The 17,298-nt window shown below is 39.3% G+C and overlaps 2 protein-coding genes across 3 annotated transcripts; one reads left to right on the plus strand and one right to left on the minus strand.

Annotated features, from left to right (window-relative positions):
- Positions 1 to 680: 680 nt before the first annotated feature.
- Positions 681 to 7,773, minus strand: chpf2 (chondroitin polymerizing factor 2). Its single transcript, XM_015007204.2, has 4 exons — positions 6,635 to 7,773; positions 5,051 to 5,615; positions 4,794 to 4,976; positions 681 to 2,441 (listed from the first exon to the last, which is right to left on the minus strand). The coding sequence occupies exons 1-4, from the start codon at positions 6,904 to 6,906 to the stop codon at positions 1,170 to 1,172; spliced, it is 2,292 nt and encodes a 763-aa protein (XP_014862690.2). The 5' UTR covers positions 6,907 to 7,773; the 3' UTR covers positions 681 to 1,169.
- A 1,079-nt stretch (positions 7,774 to 8,852) lies between these two features.
- On the plus strand, positions 8,853 to 17,297 carry abcf2b (ATP binding cassette subfamily F member 2b). 2 transcript variants are annotated; one of them, XM_015007215.2, is made up of 15 exons: positions 8,853 to 8,981; positions 9,707 to 9,857; positions 10,863 to 11,075; positions 11,157 to 11,339; positions 12,170 to 12,341; positions 12,416 to 12,511; positions 12,588 to 12,690; positions 12,844 to 12,939; positions 14,003 to 14,122; positions 14,222 to 14,311; positions 14,407 to 14,517; positions 14,594 to 14,656; positions 14,728 to 14,856; positions 15,806 to 16,009; positions 16,739 to 17,297. In XM_015007215.2, the coding sequence occupies exons 2-15, from the start codon at positions 9,719 to 9,721 to the stop codon at positions 16,841 to 16,843; spliced, it is 1,824 nt and encodes a 607-aa protein (XP_014862701.1). In that variant the 5' UTR covers positions 8,853 to 8,981; positions 9,707 to 9,718; the 3' UTR covers positions 16,844 to 17,297. The 2 variants fall into 2 exon arrangements, with proteins under 2 accessions (XP_014862701.1, XP_014862702.1); XM_015007216.2 differs by having other exon boundaries at positions 8,887 to 8,996.
- The last annotated feature ends 1 nt before the right edge of the window (position 17,298 follows it).

The following is a 17,298-nucleotide window of genomic DNA, read 5'->3' on the forward strand; positions in this document are numbered from 1 at the left end:
GATTCTCCACAATCCCAGCGTCGGGGGTTAACCACCTAATGCCGGGGCGATCATTGGCTGAATCGGCCCGTCGTCTGGGCAAAGGGTTCACGTCTGGACCAGGGTAGAGACTTTTCAGATTTAATGTGAGGAGACAAGGCGGGGCGTGGAGCTGAGGAACAAAATGTTCATCAGAACCAGAGAATGGTTCCTGAACATCTCTGCTCCATTTTCCAGCTCAATCAAAAACAATTCTTCTGAAATAATTGATCTCTACTTTGTCTTTTGACCTGAAATTCCCACCAGATCTTAAATATATTTAAAATATGTGTAAATTCAGAATTCAAGGCAGGGAATAAGTATTGAACACAACCAGAAAAAGCTGCTAAAAGGATTGGAAAGTCAAGAAAATAGTAATTCAGTCCATATTTGTGACCTTAAAAAAACCTGTGCAACCCAAGTCTTTTTATCAAATACTTTCTTGGATGGCTACTTTTTATTTTTACTTGACTAAAAATAGTGCTCTTCTTACTTACACTCCCAACGTCTGTGTGTAGAAAAAATAACTAAATAAAAGCAAAGGAAAATGGAAAATGCTGCACATATACAAAAACTAAAGTCAGTATTGATATCTGATAATAATGTTGTTGTTTTGGCTCAATACAGATATTTACAAATACAAATAATAAAAAACAAGCAGCTGTGCGTAAATTTTACTCTTTAATACCTCTTACAAAAAAAAGAACATTTTCTAAAGAAAAAGGCAGCCAATGGCTTCAGCTCGTTTCCAGTATCTGAACAGCTCCACAATGGAAGACTTATGGCTCAAGTGATTTTCTTTCCAATGATTATTAACAAAGAAGGCCTTTGTTTATATGTTACAGATACTGAAATACGCCTAAATATATAAATACCGTCTCAGAGGCTGAGAACGCAAACAGCAGGAATCAGAGTAGCATCTATGATTCATTGCTGTCTAGACGTGACACATTTCAAAAGGTACAAAAGTAAAAGTCAAAAGTTCCCGTAATGAGCAGGGATACTTTCAGCTGCGAGGTGTAAACAGTTAAGGTTGTTATTATTGTTTTTTTTGTTTTTTTGTTTTTTTTATTGATCCTGACATCTTTGTACCGTTAGATTTCCAGAAAAAAGAGGATTAAATCCACAGTTATCTGCATTAGACCGGTGTTTTATGTGCTGTTGGCCTGGTCCTGCTCGAACAGAGCCATGGCGAGGTGCGACCGCGACCCCAGACTCTCCAGGTTGCTGAGCACGCAGCGGTGGTAGATGTCCTCGCTGAACCGCGGGTTGCACGCCCGCCGCACGTACTTTTGGATCAGCGCCGGCTCCACGGCCCGGAACACATGCAAGCCGGAGTAACGCACGAAAATGTCGTAAACGTCCATGCTCTCCATCAGCTCCTCGTTCTCTAAAATGTCGGCCGCCATCTTGGTGCGTGCGCTCATGTAGTCGGCGTTGTAGAAGCAGGCTTCGTCGAAGACGTGGCGGTCGAAGTGGCCGTCACGGAGAGACTCTGAGGCGAAGGTGGAGGAGGCAGACGGCTGCTGGTCGCGGTAGATGACGGCGGGGTTGAACTCCTGGAAGTGGACGGGGAAGAAAACCTGCCAGTTGCTGATGGCGTTCATTCGGCAGCGGTTCAGGAAGTCCGCGTTGACCTCGGTCCAAACACTCGACAGGAAGAAAAGCGTGTCAACAGGGTGCTTCTTGGAAATGATGTCCATCAGCTTGACCTGTGAGGGAACCTCCGTCTTCACGCTGATCCAGGGAATCTTCACGTCGCCGTAACGTTTTTCCACTTCGCCGATCATCGACTTGACCCCAGCGAATACGTCGGTCTGGCTGACTCTCTGGGCGTCGAAGGGGTCGTAGATGAACAGGAAGGTCAGTAAGACGTTATCGTGGGTGTCCAGGGTGTTCGTCACGTACATGTCGAGGAAGTTACCCACGTAATCCTGATCCTGGGCGGTGACCGGCAGGATGACCTGCACCCGCGTTGCCTCCGTCACGTAAGGCATGGGGATAATCTCGACAGCGCTCAGAGGTCGCAACAGGTTGACCCTTTTGGCAATGACCTGGCTGTGACCTTTCTGGGTGAAAGCCTCCAGCGCCAGATCCAGTATGTACTCCATCCCACGCGTGGGATCGAAGCGCCTGTAGCCGTTCAGCAGGCGCCGCTTGCGGAAACGGAGCTGCGGCTGGTAGCGCTCGTTGAGCCGCTCCACGGCGACCTCCAATATGGCGCTGACGTCGGCTCGGTCAGCTCCTCTCATCTCACATTTGGGAGAGCCGTCCGTGCAGGAGTAAATGTGCTCCTCGGTGAAGTAATCCCAGTTTATGACCTCGAAGCGGGTCTTGGGTTTGAAGGGGGAGTTGATGCCGATTGGCCACGTGACCCCAGCCTTACCCTCAGGGGTCAAGTGGCTCAGGTTGCTGATCTGCAGCTGATGGATACACCAAAAAAATAAATCTTTAAAATATAAAACCAAAGTAAAATAATACCTTTAATAATAATAATAATAATAATAATAATAATAGTAATAGTAATAATACCTTTACCTGCTGTTTATTTAAATTCCAAATAAATCTAATTAACTCATTAGCAAGTTTGCAGGGTAAACTAGGGCTGAAACGATTAATCAGATTAATCATGATAAATGGATCACTGAAATAATTGCCAACTAACTTAGTAATCGATTAATTGTAAGAATAATCAATAGAGTAATGGATTTCTAAAATAATTGTTAGCTGCAGTCCTACTAATAATTATTTTAGTAATTGATTATTGCAATTAATCAATTAATCGGATAAAATCTTTTGGGCAAATTCTGCAGATTTTTCATTTAATCACTTAAGCTTTTTTAACAATATTAGAAATTTGTTTTAAAAAATGCAAACAAATTATTATTTTTTTTTTAAATACCAAAGTAATTTTTTTTTAGGTTAATTCCAATAAATTATCATTCCTTTAGAGCAGTGTTTTTCAACCACTGTGCCGCGGCACACTAGTGTACCGTGAGTGATCGTCAGGTGTGCCGTGGAAATTATTCAATTTCACCTACCGTATTTTCTGGACTATAAGCTGCTAGTTTTTTCCTACACTTTGAACATGCGGCTTTTCTGTGGATTTTTCTTCAACCACCAGGGGGCTCTTTAACAGGAAGTGAATCATTGGAAGTCAAAATTGGAAATCAAAGAAGAACGCGCTAATTTTCATTTAGAACAAGCACATGCTAGCAGGAGGCATGACGGAGAAATGTTTTCAAACTCATATGATGCAGCTTCTAAGTTGAGGAGTGTCAATCTGGCAGTACAGGAGGGAAATAAAGCCGCTGCACGTAAACTCGGCGTGAACAAAACCGGATTTGGAGACGGAGAACTGCGTCCTTAATATATCCAGCAGTTATTAGGACGCAGCCCTCTGCTGGATCCTTATGGGAAACTGAGAGCGGCAGAGATACCAGCGGCCTGTAGCCCGGTGCAGCTTATGTATGTAAGTTTCCGGGGGGTTTCGCTCATCGTCCGGATAATACGGTAATTGGTCTTAAAAGATTTTTTGAAAACAAATTAATTATCTGCAAATAATGCCATCTTTGAGTATCTTTGCTGTAGTAGTGACTAGCGGCGTAATCATGTCATTTTTTACCACTAGATGGCAGTAGGTACAGAGCATTTTACATTAAAATAAGAGAATTAGTGTGTTACTACATTCATGCATCACACACAACTGTGTTGTGGCACTGTTCAGGTGTATTTTTGAAGTGGACATGTTAAGTGCAATTTGAAATAAGAAATGTAAAATATGATAAAAATAAATTTTTGTGTTTATTTGATTCCTATTTAAGACACTTTGATAAGAATGACTATATATATAGGCGGCTACAGAGTATCTTTGTTTACATTTTTGGTTGGTGGTGTGCCTTGTGATTTTTTCAATTAAAACAATGTACCTTGGCTAAAAAAAGGTTGAAAAACACTGCTTTAGAGTATGCTTGATTACTTGTAGCAAGAGATGCATCTGGAGCTAAAAGAATAAATCAAGGATCATACGAAAAGCCGAAACATAACGTCAGTACAGTGTAAACCTGACCTGTTTATTATTTTTAATTATTCAACAAATAATTGGGTAGAAAAAGGTGTTTTACATATTTGTTTAATTTTAGCCAGCTGAAGCTACATTTTCCCACTTGAGTTCTGGGTAGATATTAACAAAAAAATTTTTCTTTACATTTAATGCAAAATGTATAAATTTGTGTACAGTTTTATCTCAATTCCAGATCTGAATATATTGTTCTTTCAGCAAACTGACGTCTTTTGAGCCTTTATACTTCAGTTATCAATTAATCGATTAGTAAATTAGTTGACAATTCCTTGTCGATTAATTATGATTAATCGTTGCAGCCCTAATCTAGTCAGTTCAATAGCGAGAGTTTTGACCCGTGAAGTTATGTTATCTTGCTGCAATGAAATAAAGAGACCCAGGTCTGGTCATATCATCATCTCAAAGTGTCAAAGCTCACATTTCGAAGAAGATGAGGTAACATTTCTATTACAAAGTCAGAGTTTTAAATTTTGGGAAACAAAACATAGAAGTAGTCATTAAATTTAACTGTTCTGAGTTTAGAGAGGATTATAATCCACTGACATGCCTGAACAAAACTGTTTTCTTACATGGATGAATAATTTACCAAGCAGGAATTTCTGCTTGGAGCATGCAGCTATTAGAGTGGGGCAAAACATATCCACGTGCCTTTTTGGAGGTGTTAAATAAAAATTAAAAGTAAAATGCAACAAACCTGTATATCCTGAATCTGCTGGTAAGCCCACTGAAGCTCTATTTGGCTGAAGCGTTTATGCAGACGGTACATGAGGTTGGGGTCCGATACGGGATGAACTGTGAAGGCGTTTTTAAACGCAACGCTGTCCTCACGCTCTGGATCTGCGTTTTTCCCAAGCTCAAAGTAGCGATACGTCATCCCCTGTCAGTCGTCACAAAATTTACATCTAGATTTTGCTCTGTTTTTTATTTGTTGAAATGCATTGTTGTTGTTACCTGGTGCACCTCCACGCAGCTCAGACCCAGATAGTCGATGATGCAGCGGCCCAGCCACTCGTCCGGTCTCACACTCAGGATGTCGTTGCGGCAGGTGTCGAGATGCGGCTGCAGTCGCGCCAGCAGGCTGCGGGACAGGAGGTAGCCATAGCCGCCATGGCAGTAACGCGCTTTCTCCTCCCCGCCAATAAACTCCTCAGCCCTGCCCATGTACAGGTCCTGACCTGCGCTGAGGTGGCCCACCAGCTCCGACAGGCGGCCAGCCTGCATGTAAGTGTCATCCTGCGCCAACAGGAACCAGTCATACTCCGAGCCGTAGTGCTGGTGGAGGTGCCGGACCGTCTCGTACATCAGCCACACCGGCCGGTCATCGCCGTGGGCGATCACGGTCATGCCGTGTGGCACCTTGGGGCTGCGGAGGCCCGTGAAGAAAAAGGTTCGGTGGAAGTGATGGGCGACCGTGCGGTTCACCGCCACGGCTAACGTGCTGAGGGTGGCCCGAGACGTGAGGACGCCCGCCAGCAGCCGCTCCCGGATGCCCAGCTCAGTGTGGATGTATCGAGTTCTGATGGAGAAAAATCAGACCAGAACCGCGAGAAAAATAAACAAAAACAAGTAGGACTGAAACGATTAATCATGATAATTCCTGATTAATCAATTACTAATCTCACTATGGAACTTGTGAAATTATGGGTGCAATGATTAATCATGATTAACCAATTTTTGATATAATTTTCATCTAATTTAGCACTGATTAATCGTTAACTGGAGTTTAAGATTAATCCAAAACTCTACAAAAATATATACATTTTGTATTTAAGATTTTAAAATCTTTGTAAATATCTTCTATCCAGATACCCTCAAATTACATAGTTTTGCTTCACCTGACAGCAATTCTGTAAAGAAAATCTAGTTTAAAGAGCATTTAGCTCCTAATCGCTAATAGGAATGTTATGTTATTGATATTTAGGCAATAAAATTTTTATTTTCTTATTCGAAATAAAATTTTATTTGTTTACTTGCATTTCTTAATGTTTTTCTAATGTTGTATAAAATAAGTTTAAGTGGTTAAATAAAAAATCAGCAGAATTTGCTATTTTTTTACCTGATTAATCAATTAATCGTCAGAACAATCTGTTAAAATAAACATTAACTGCAGCCCTACTCATTTCTCAAGACTTTCGAGTTTGAACAGATTTAATAAAAACTGGATTATCTTTGATAATATGTTCTTGCATTATGCTACATTACTTGAAAAAGGTTTCAAAACAATATTGTCATTTATTGCAATAACTTATTACAGTAATTTGTTATTATAACAGTCCTAGTTTCTCTCTAGTGTCAAGATTTTGCAGCATCTAACAATGCTGTATCTTGTTTAGTTCCACTCATTATGCCTATCATCTTTGACCAGCTACCTGTATCCACACAGCATAATTCTGCCACTACCATGCTCCACTGTGGATGCATATTAATTTATCTTCTTTTGATGCCAATTTAAACCATTTTATTCTGGTTTTCTGAATTCATATGTGGGTGCTAGTGTAGTATTTTTAAGCATCAAAAGGTGAATTTTCCACTCACCTGAGAACTTTCTTGTGTGGTTTGTTTGGGTCCTTGTGATAGGGAACTATTCGTGGCTGGAAGTCCTCCTCTCCAGCTCCATCTCTTCCTCCTCTCTGAGCGTCTCTTCTGCCCAGGAAGAGCCCACCTTTGGCTAGCTCGTCTCCGCAGGGGTCGTCCGTGTCCCCTTGGGTCCAGGACACCATCAAAAGGCTGAGACTGCACCCCAGAGACAGCCCCAGGATGAGGGGCAAAGCAGGCCTGAAGAGGGCCAAAAACGTCGACAGGCGCATGGTTGATCGTTAAGAGCTAAACCCTAAAGGTGACAGCGCTTTGCGGGCCAACTAAGACTCATTTTACCCAAGTAGGAGCTGAAAAAAACGAGATCTGTTTAATAAAACAAGAAAAAAACTGATATAGTTTACTGTTACTATTAAATTAGATCAGGTTTGATTAGATTAGGCGACGACCTAACAGGATTCCACTTTTATTTATATCATTACTGAATGTGTTTTAACTATGTAGCTACCAGTACGCAAAAGTTTTCCGCTTTAAAACAACAGATGTATGCAAATGGCTTGACATCCCCCAACTGTTTCCTATTAACCTCAAACTGTTATTTTGGTTAATCATTCACATGTTCCCTGCTACATGCCTCCATCCATATAAAACCCATGTTTTGTTAATCAGCTTCACTCATTTTAGCTAGCAGTCACTTACTAAATCAGCAGAAAGCCTTTAAAGTCAAGTCGCGTTGCAATAATCTGGTTATTAAAAAAACCTAAGCGAATGAGGAAGAGTTTTGTCCGTCTTGTCTAAATTGTAACGTTTAAAAATAACATCTAAGAGGAACAAACATGAAATATCAAGCTAGCGAGTTAGCATCGCGACCCGTTAGTGCAGACACGTCGATCCACCTCCACGATCATCGACAGGAAGCTGTTACAAGTCCCGTTTAGCTGCTGAAAAAAACGTTAATGCGATCAAAAACATGTCGTCCACTGCCTTCGCTTTCTTGACTTCCTGAAAAACTGTGTGCCACACACATAAAGTGTGTCAACAGCGTCCCTCACGTCGTTTTCAGCCTCATCGTTACAGACTGACTGCACATCTGCTACTGCAGCATCACCTCTGCTCGCTTGTCAGACCTGTGCTGTCAACAGGAGATTTTATTAAACCCCACTAATAAAGTGTAATTATTTTTTGACATATTAATATATGTGTCATCATGTATCCTCGTGAACATAATGTTCTTAATGCGAGGAAGGTGCATTTCACCTTTGAATGTGAAGAAACCTCAGCAAGATTGCCACTAAGTCAAATTTGATTATTATTTTTTTAGTCGCACTACTTTTTAAAATACACCTTCCAATTTTTATGTAAAGCCTTTAAGCATAAAATATTGCCATTTTAAATTTGTTAATAGGAAAAGAGGAAAAACACATTTCACAACTGATGTGTCGGTCGTGGCAGAGCCTAACCGATCTGCCGGCTCCTGTCAAAAATAAACAAAGAACGTCTTTTGACGTCAAAATCTGAGGACTTTGCTTGAAGTTGTAAAATTATAACGTAATTATAATTAATTGCTATTGGAACTGGCGATTAAGGTACTCGGGGTCAATTTCTTATGGTGATAAGAAACCATAGCTAATTGGACCAATTTCAATTTTATCTTCACAGTTCCATTTTAACAATTAATGAAAAATCAAGATGTTGCACGTTTATGCTGCCACTGCTCAGGATATTACGGATCTCCAGGATTCATAGCTGCATTTCAAACATAGTGAGCAGGGTGTTTGAGAGGATAAAACAGAAACAAACCCACAGTTTGAAGCTTGCATTGCTAGTAGTTAGCCATATAAAACAGTTACCAAATTTCTGATTTCTAACTACAACATCCAAAGTTGGTTGAGATGTATTTCTGAAGTTGGTAATCAAATTTCAGTGTCAGATACTTCATTAAAACTACAGTTAATTATGAAGCCTCATATGCATGGTCACTATGAAACAACAAAGAAAATGTCAGATTGTCATTTGTAACATCCAAAATGAGCTAAAGCTATTATTGTTTGTAATACTATTGATATTCTACACATGAATACTTAATAACTGAATACTATTTAAAATTAATTAGTATGAAGAATTATTTGGGATCCGAAAGAACACCGGCTGAGCCAAAGCAACGAATCCCATAAACGAGCCGGAATTCTCATCTCTACTTTTTACTGCAGTCCCACGAGTAGGGGCGGGTCCTGTTATTTTCACCGCCCTTCTTGACCATATATGGTTCGTCTGGCGGTTTAGTGAGCGGCTACATCCACCCGGCAAAAAGTGGACACGAGACGTCAGTGTGCTCCCGACATAAGAGGTACGGAGATATTAGGTAAATGAGATCAATCTGAATTTAACAACTGCTGCATGAATCCCCAACTCAAACCGGTTATTGTGAAAAGAATCTGGCTTGATTTTAAACTCGTTATACTGCTTTGGAACTGTGTCATGTTTAATTTGGGCCTAGAATCGAGTTAGCAGCCAGGCCTGTCAGGTGTAGCTAACGTTACCGGCTCACTTCGTATTGTGCCGGTAGAAATAACTTTACATTTTATCTCTGACGCATGTTTCTTAGTGTTTGACATCTTTTGTGTTTTAGCCAACACCGCCGAATTTAATTTAACTATTCGGGGACAAAGTGTACAGCTAAAGTTAGCACGGCTAGCCGCTAACAACCGGACTAATCAAGCGTTATAGATGCTAGAGACGCGATTGGAAAGAACCAGAACGTGGCGTTCGTTGTCTTTGCCACCATTATTCAAGTCTTTAAGACGACGTTTTTAATTACGTTGGTTGTTGAAACGTGTTCATTAAAAAAAAGCCTTGTTTCCTTTTAATTATGGGGGTAGTATTTAACCGGCAAGCCGGTTTAGGGTTCTCTGCTAGCGGTTAGTCATCCTGATTCAGACCTCTCTACCTTATATGACTAATGCCGGTTTAGTCACCTCAGTAATCGCTAAACTATAGATAACCAGAGTTTATTGTCATGTTAATGTGTTTTGTTGCATTCCGTTATCCTCTCTTATGTTTTCCATGGAGTAGCCTTGGGTAACCATGCCGTCAGACTTGGCCAAAAAGAAAGCAGCCAAGAAGAAGGAGGCAGCCAAAGCTCGTCAGCGCCCCAAGAAGTCTGAGGAAGTGAATGAGGACGGAGAACAACCGGAGATTCAAGAAAATGGAGCAGACAGCAATGGTGAGAGGAAGACTGGGATTAGATCTCTGTGGCCAGATCCAGTGGGACTGATTAATGCAAAATATGTGTCAGAGTAGTCGCATCCAACTCTAAATATGGATGTTTATAAACTTAACTGATTTGTTTTCAATATGCATGTCTCCATCTTGAGATTTGTAATTTAGTGAGTTGTATCCTCCCTAAAAATCTTAAAAGATTCAGGGCTTTTTCCTGTCATTAGTGACCCAGTTATTTAGAAAATCACAAATTAAATAAGAGTCTGCAGAGCTTTTGCTTTTAGAGGGAATACCATAAAATTAAGGAGAGGCACATTATTTAAAAAGAGTATAATGAGCTAGTTGCACAAAACTTTAACCGTAAATTAACTTTGTATATCTTGGATTGAATTTTTCCTTAATCTTTTTTTATATGCCTATCTAAACTTTAAAGATCTATCAAAAATTAAATTTTTTTTTAGCTGCTGTAATTTGACTTTTTTTTTTTTTTAATTCTTAGTTCCTTGGTGTTGATCTCTTCAGATTTTTGATATTTTGGTTAATTTTTTGATTATTTGCACATCTAGCATGTGGGGGGAAATAGTTTTGTAAATTAATAAACATAACCTATTGGGATTTAAAAATGTAAACATGACATTTTTTCACATCACTAAAACAAATAATATTTACAGTTTTCAGTTGGAACAATCTAAATAACAAGCATTTATTGGTTGGTTTTTCATCTGTCTGACCTAAAACAACTGGATCTCAGTGATTATAGATGCTACAAAGTCTTGGTTTTGAGACAATCATTTTAGCAACTCCCACTTTTAGATCTGTTTAATAGAAGACACTGCAGCAGAACCAGCCATGCTTTAAAATTAGCCTAAAAGCAGTGATCACAATAAGTTTTACTCATATCTTAGAGTAGCATCAATCTAAGCATGTGGCACTATTGGACTGGTTGGGAAGACTAAAACAGTGTGCAGTGATCTATAAAGCAGGACATCTTTGCTCTCTTTGGTTTCAGGCGTCGGCAGCTTAACAAAGGAGCTGGACGAGTTCGAGCTGCGAAAGACGGAGGCTCGGGCCGTGACTGGCGTTCTCGCTTCCCACCCCAACAGCACGGACGTCCACATCAGCAGCCTGTCGCTCACCTTCCACGGCCAAGAGCTGCTGGCAGACACCAGCCTGGAGCTCAACTCGGGCCGACGCTATGGCCTCATCGGGCTTAACGGCACCGGTAACTGTTTAGCTCGGACCTCAGTTTGTTTGAAAGCCAAATCAAAACAATTAGTCATGTTGCGTTTCTTCGCTCTGGTAGGAAAGTCCATGCTACTGTCGGCCATCGGCCACCGTGAGATTCCCATTCCAGAGCACATAGATATTTACCATCTGACCCGGGAGATGGCGCCGAGCGACAAGACGGCTCTGCAGTGCGTCATGGAGGTGGACGAGCAGAGGATCATGCTGGAGAAGGAGGCGGAGAGACTCGCTCATGAAGACTGTGAGTTACATAAGAGCTGACAAAACTGGAGCCGTTGAATAACAGTTGGCTCCATAAGAAATAAATCAATTAATCACATCACAAATCATCATTCTGGTATTTTTTAGAACAATTTTGTTTAGAGAGACATCATAATTCATTTTATTTATGGTTTTGGTTGTTTTTATTTTAGATAATTAATATATTTTGTGAAATATTCTATATAAAATTAAAGGGCAAACTTTCATTATTATGCCATTATCGATATAATACTTGAAAATTGTCTCAAACCAACAATATTATCGTTTATCGCAGATTTTGTTATTGCGACAAGAAAACCACGTGATGATTTAAAATGAGAAATCAATTTCCTTTTAAATGGATTTGTGTAGTTTGCTTAGCCTTTAGAGAGAGATTATTAAAAAGGTGCCATTTTGAAAATTGCTGCAAACATTTGATGAGCAAAGTAGTTGGTTTGCTTTTTTTTTTTTAAACATTTATTTTAAAAGTCCTAACTAGCAGTTTTGCCTGGATGAAGCTAATGATTAATACAACTTGAAGGGCAGTTGTGCTTTAAGATTAATCCGTTTTATTTGTTCCAGTTATTTTTATTTTGGAAATTTAAAATGTTTTTCAGTTCCAAGGTCAAATGTTCTTTGGAAATGTAAAGATTATAGTTCCTAAACTATCTCAGAACGACAATATTATTGTTTAATTTCTGGGAACAGCCAAATTTATCAGGCCTAATAAAGACAAGAGAAGGTTTTGGTTTCATAAGATGATTTGAGTGAATATATGAAACATTTAAAAAGCTGCTATGATTGAAACTAAAACTTACTTTCCCCTTAAAGCGGAGTGTGAGAAGCTGATGGAGCTGTACGAGCGTCTGGAGGAGCTGGATGCCGACAAGGCGGAGATGCGAGCCTCTCGGATCCTCCACGGTCTCGGCTTCAGTGCCACCATGCAGCAGAAGAAGCTGAAGGACTTCAGTGGAGGCTGGAGGATGCGTGTCGCTCTGGCCAGGTGAAAACAGGCTAGCTCAGCTTCAGGAATTAGATTTTGTATCGTTTTATGACCTTAACTGTTTGTTTCTGCAGAGCTCTGTTCATCAAACCCTTCATGTTGTTGCTGGACGAGCCGACGAACCACCTGGACCTGGACGCTTGTGTGTGGCTGGAAGAGGAGCTCAAATCGTACGTTTGCGCCTCACCTGGAACATTTTAGCTGCTTTAGTGTTTTTCTCACCAACCTGCTGCTGCTTCTCCGCAGGTTTAAGAGAATCCTTGTTCTCATCTCACACTCGCAAGACTTCCTGAACGGCGTGTGTACCAACATCATCCACTTGCATCAGAGAAAACTAAAGTACTACACGGTAAGAACACGCTGCCTAGTGTCCAATTAGCAAAGGTCTGGACCCCGGTCGGAATACCTGGAACGAACCAGAGCTAAATAAGGAATCAAGACGAGCTGCTGCTAATAACGCCTCTCTGCTGTTGGGTGACGAAGCAAATCTATATTTGTTCAGGGTAACTATGACCAGTATGTGAAGACCAGAGCAGAGCTGGAAGAGAACCAGATGAAGCGTTTCAACTGGGAGCAGGACCAGATAGCACACATGAAGGTAAACAAAAGGCCTAATTTATATCACTTTATTTACAAAAATATCCTCAAAATAAAACCTGAAGAGTGCAAATCGCCTTTAACGCAGCGTTTCACGGAGGTGGCAGAGTGATGCTTTGGGATGCTAATATTTAGTATGGAAAGGGAAGCCGATCAGTTTTTTTTTTTTTTTTTTTTTTTTTTTTTCTTTATTAAATGTAAAATACTGGAAGAAAACCTGCTGGTAAACTCCCAACTAGAGCTACAATAAAACTATTTAAAGCAGGATGTTGACCTTTAATGGCTCCGAGATGATTCATTGCTTGATGGCAACATTTTTTTTTTTAGCTTCCCAAAATCAGCTTAAAAATGTTTCTTAGTATTTTATTTCCACTTTTAGCAGGAAACATTTTTAAAACTGCTCCGTCCTGCAAAATTACTCTTAAATTTTTTTTTATAATATTCCCATTTTTAACCCTCAATATGTTTATATAACCCCACTATTTATAATTTGTTGCTAAAATGAAGGAAATAAAATTCCTAAAGTAAATCTTAAACTACATTATTTAATATAAAACACTTTTTTTCAGTGTGGTGTGAAGTTTTGCTGCGTGATTTTAATGGAGGGGAAACGTTGCACCGTCTGGTGGACAAAATCATGTTCCTGCCTTTCAGTAACCGGACTTTTCAAATCAGGCATAAAAACTAGCCTGAAGACATTTAACTTTTATTTGTGTTTGAAAATAGTTAAATGTGAGAATTATTTTCCATCTTCTTTTCCTCAGGAACAAACATCTGTTTGCGTAGCTTGTCCATTTAATCTATAAGGAACTGGAACAGCTACTATAACATTTAAAAAGAAAAAGTCTACATGTGTCCTATGCCAAAATGGAGATTTCAAAGATCTGTTAAGAATTAAAGGTTTCTCTGGTGATTCTGAAACATTTCTTTTGTCTCTGATACACTTGGAATATAACGTCTAGTATTTGTGTACATTGTCTACAGTCAATCTTGTGTTTTTTTTTTTTTTTTTTTTTTTTTTTTTTTTTTTTTAGAATAATAACTTTATTGTCGTTCTTCTCCAGAATTACATTGCCAGGTTCGGCCACGGCTCCGCTAAGTTGGCACGACAAGCACAGAGCAAAGAGAAGACGCTGCAGAAGATGGTGGCATCAGGCTTGACTGAAAAAGTTGTGAATGACAAGGTGCAGCACAGATTGAACCTTCATCAGATTGTTTCATAGCATCTGATTTATTACTGCACAGCTTCCTGCAGTGGACTGAATAAAACCTGTTTTCTCCAGACGCTGTCATTTTATTTTCCTCCCTGTGGGAAGATTCCTCCTCCTGTTATCATGGTTCAGAACGTGAGCTTCAAGTACAGTGACAACACAGTGAGTACAGACATTAAACAACCTCTTTTTGTCTGTTTACCTCCCAAAAAAAAAGACAAACCTGCCTTTTAATCTGCGGCTTAATGTTATCTTAGCCGCACATTTATAAAAACCTGGAGTTTGGTATTGACTTGGATACCCGGGTGGCTCTGGTGGGACCCAATGGAGCCGGGAAATCCACGCTGCTGAAGCTGCTGATGGGAGAGGTAGGTGCCGTTTCTTCAAAACTAACTGGTGAATCGTTCTCAGTGCTAAGATTTATGATTTTCATCCTTTTTACAGCTCCTCCCTACAGACGGCATGATCCGCAAACATTCACACGTGAAGATCGGCAGATATCACCAGGTAAAGGTCAACCCGTTTTAATAAATGATATTAATTTCAGTAAAGTAACTGTTCTCTGTTTGTCTTGGCAGCACCTGACGGAGCAGCTGGAGCTCGACCTTTCACCTTTGGAGTACATGATGAAGTGTTTCCCTGAGATCAAGGAGAAGGAGGAGATGAGGAAGATCATCGGTCGCTACGGCCTCACAGGAAAACAGCAGGTAGCAAAAACACGCTTCGTACGGTTTTCCCACAGCAAAATCTGACCGTTTTCAATAAAATTCTAGCACTAAAGCATAAAAATGAACCAAATTCACTATTATGTCATTTATTACTGCTTTCAATGTCTTGTGATCGTATTCTACAAAGAAAACTAAAATAATAATTTTGATACACCTTGACTGGTCTGAGAACAAAACACAAATCCCCCAATTTCAATCACTTTCAAATATTAAATTACACAGATCAATAGCTCATCGAGCCATTGGGAATAATAAATATTCATTACACCGATCAGGTTATCTAATTTACTCAAATTAAATGCTTAACCAGAATATAATTACACGACTTTCTGTGACTCCTAAAAGTTTACCACTTTATTTCAAAACTCCAGATAAAATATCAAGCACTTTATACAAAACTCAATATGTGTGAAATGATTAATCGTGATTAATCGATTATAGAAATAATCACCTAATTTAGTACTGCTTGTTAGCTGGAGTACAAACTCAAAAAATGTAATTTGCTGAAAGAATAAAGCAGTAATTAAGCCAAAACTGTTCTGAAAATATACATTTTCCATTCAATATAAATGATAAATTTTATACTCAAGTGGTATTTTAGATTCATCAGGTTCAAATTCTGCAAACAATAAAATACTAAACACTTTTTGTTTATAAATCAGTAACCCAAAAAAATAAAATTAGTAATTTTCTTTGATACAAATAAAGCATACACTTATTATTTAGAATAAAATGTTATTTTGTTGCATTTTATTCAATGAAATGTTTCTTATTCAAACACCCAATTAATTGATTACTAAAATAATTTAGTTGTAGCTGCAGCATCAAGCATTTTCCAAAACGCCTCATTGTAAGTTAGGCATATTCAAGGATTTCAAACGCATGAAGTGTCTCATTATTTCTAAAAACCTCCTTTAATTCCCTTCAGGTGAGTCCGATCAGGAACTTGTCAGACGGTCAGAAGTGCAGAGTTTGTTTTGCCTGGCTGGCCTGGCAGAACCCCCACATGCTGTTCCTGGACGAGCCGACTAATCACCTGGACATCGAGACCATCGACGCGCTGGCAGAGGCAATCAACGAGTTTGAGGGAGGCATGATGCTAGTTAGTCACGACTTCAGGCTAATTCAACAGGTACGACTTCCTCCGAGACACCTGAAACCTAACATTTGAGTAGAGTGGATGTTTTAAATCGCTCAAGACTGACATGATTAATCGTGATTAATCAACTAAGTCAGTAGTTGATGGATAACTGGAGTATACAGCTTCAAGAATGGCTTATTTAGATTTTAAATTTACTGATTTAAAAATGATTAATCGGCTAAGTTGTGATTAATTAATTATTCGTTAACAGAGTATACAGACTCAGAAAAAAAAACCTTTGATTTTTAAATCTGTAGATTTAAAATGCCAACTCTAGGACTGAAATGATTAATTGTGATTAATCAAATATTGAAATAATCAACTAAGTCGATTGCTAACTGAAGTATACAGACTCAAGAAAGGCCATTTGCTTAAAAAGAAGTTAAAGTACAAATTAAACTGAAACCATGAAAAGAAATGTTTACATTTTTTATTTAAGATGAAAATTAAAAACAAAATCTTTGGTAAATCTGAACCGGGTGACGATAAAACACATTTAAAAAGGATGCTAAATTATTTTAAAAAGGAACTGAACTGTTTCCATCTCAATGCATTTCTAATATTGTACAAAGATGGCTTAAGTAGTTAAGTGAAAAATCAGTAAATTGTGCCCCTTTTAAAAAAATAATTAGATTAATCTTAAGAATAATCGATTAATCGATTACCAAAATCGTTAGCTGCAGCCCTAAAAATTTTTTTTTTTTTTTTAATTTTCCCCAGGTGGCTCAAGAAATCTGGGTGTGTGAGAATCAAACCATCACAAAGTGGAAGAGCGGCATCTTGGGATACAAGGAGCATTTGAAGTCAAAGATAGAGAAGCAGTGAAGGCAGGTGACCTGACGCACCTGGTCGCTCGTTTATGACATCATGGACCTGCGAGTTTCTGAACGGAGGAGCAGGAAACGTCCTACTGAACAGAACCAATCTATTATGCATCTTATCGGACTCGTCTCTCATACACCTAGTACTGTTTCCTCACGGTTTGACTGCAGTCCAAGCCCCGCCCCTCCACCTCAGGCTGCGCTCTGATTGGCTGATTCACCTGGAATGCATTCCATTGTGTTTGTCTTCAAAGAAGTCTTTTTGTTCCTTCTTAAAAGTTCTGTTTTACCCCAAGAAGAAGTAAGCAGCAGCTTTTAGGTCATTTTATCATATTTAAAAGGTGACTTCTTTCTTTTTTGTTTTCTTTCCCCCTCCACTGTAAAAGAGCAGTTCTGCCTTATTTGACAGTAATGCAATAAAGGTTTGTCTCAATAAACGGAACAATAAAAACAGCAAAG

The sequence above is a fragment of the Poecilia mexicana genome, unplaced genomic scaffold (assembly GCF_051168715.1).
Source record: "Poecilia mexicana isolate PSO_F unplaced genomic scaffold, ASM5116871v1 scaffold_20, whole genome shotgun sequence".
Classification (NCBI taxonomy): Eukaryota; Metazoa; Chordata; class Actinopteri; order Cyprinodontiformes; family Poeciliidae; genus Poecilia; species Poecilia mexicana.

What these genes read in the sequence shown, in the direction of transcription:
- abcf2b (XM_015007215.2), top strand. Translation starts at nt 9,719, where the DNA reads ATGCCGTCAGACTTGGCCAAAAAGAAAGCAGCCAAGAAGAAGGAGGCA. An exon ending in GAGACTCGCTCATGAAGACT is followed by an intron (nt 11,340 to 12,169) that starts GTGAGTTACATA and finishes TTCCCCTTAAAG; the next exon opens with CGGAGTGTGAGAAGCTGATG. An exon ending in ATGCGTGTCGCTCTGGCCAG is followed by an intron (nt 12,342 to 12,415) that starts GTGAAAACAGGC and finishes TTGTTTCTGCAG; the next exon opens with AGCTCTGTTCATCAAACCCT.
- chpf2 (XM_015007204.2), bottom strand. Translation starts at nt 6,906, where the DNA reads ATGCGCCTGTCGACGTTTTTGGCCCTCTTCAGGCCTGCTTTGCCCCTC. An exon ending in CCACACAAGAAAGTTCTCAG is followed by an intron (nt 5,616 to 6,634) that starts GTGAGTGGAAAA and finishes TTTCTCCATCAG; the next exon opens with AACTCGATACATCCACACTG. An exon ending in GCTGCGTGGAGGTGCACCAG is followed by an intron (nt 4,977 to 5,050) that starts GTAACAACAACA and finishes GACGACTGACAG; the next exon opens with GGGATGACGTATCGCTACTT.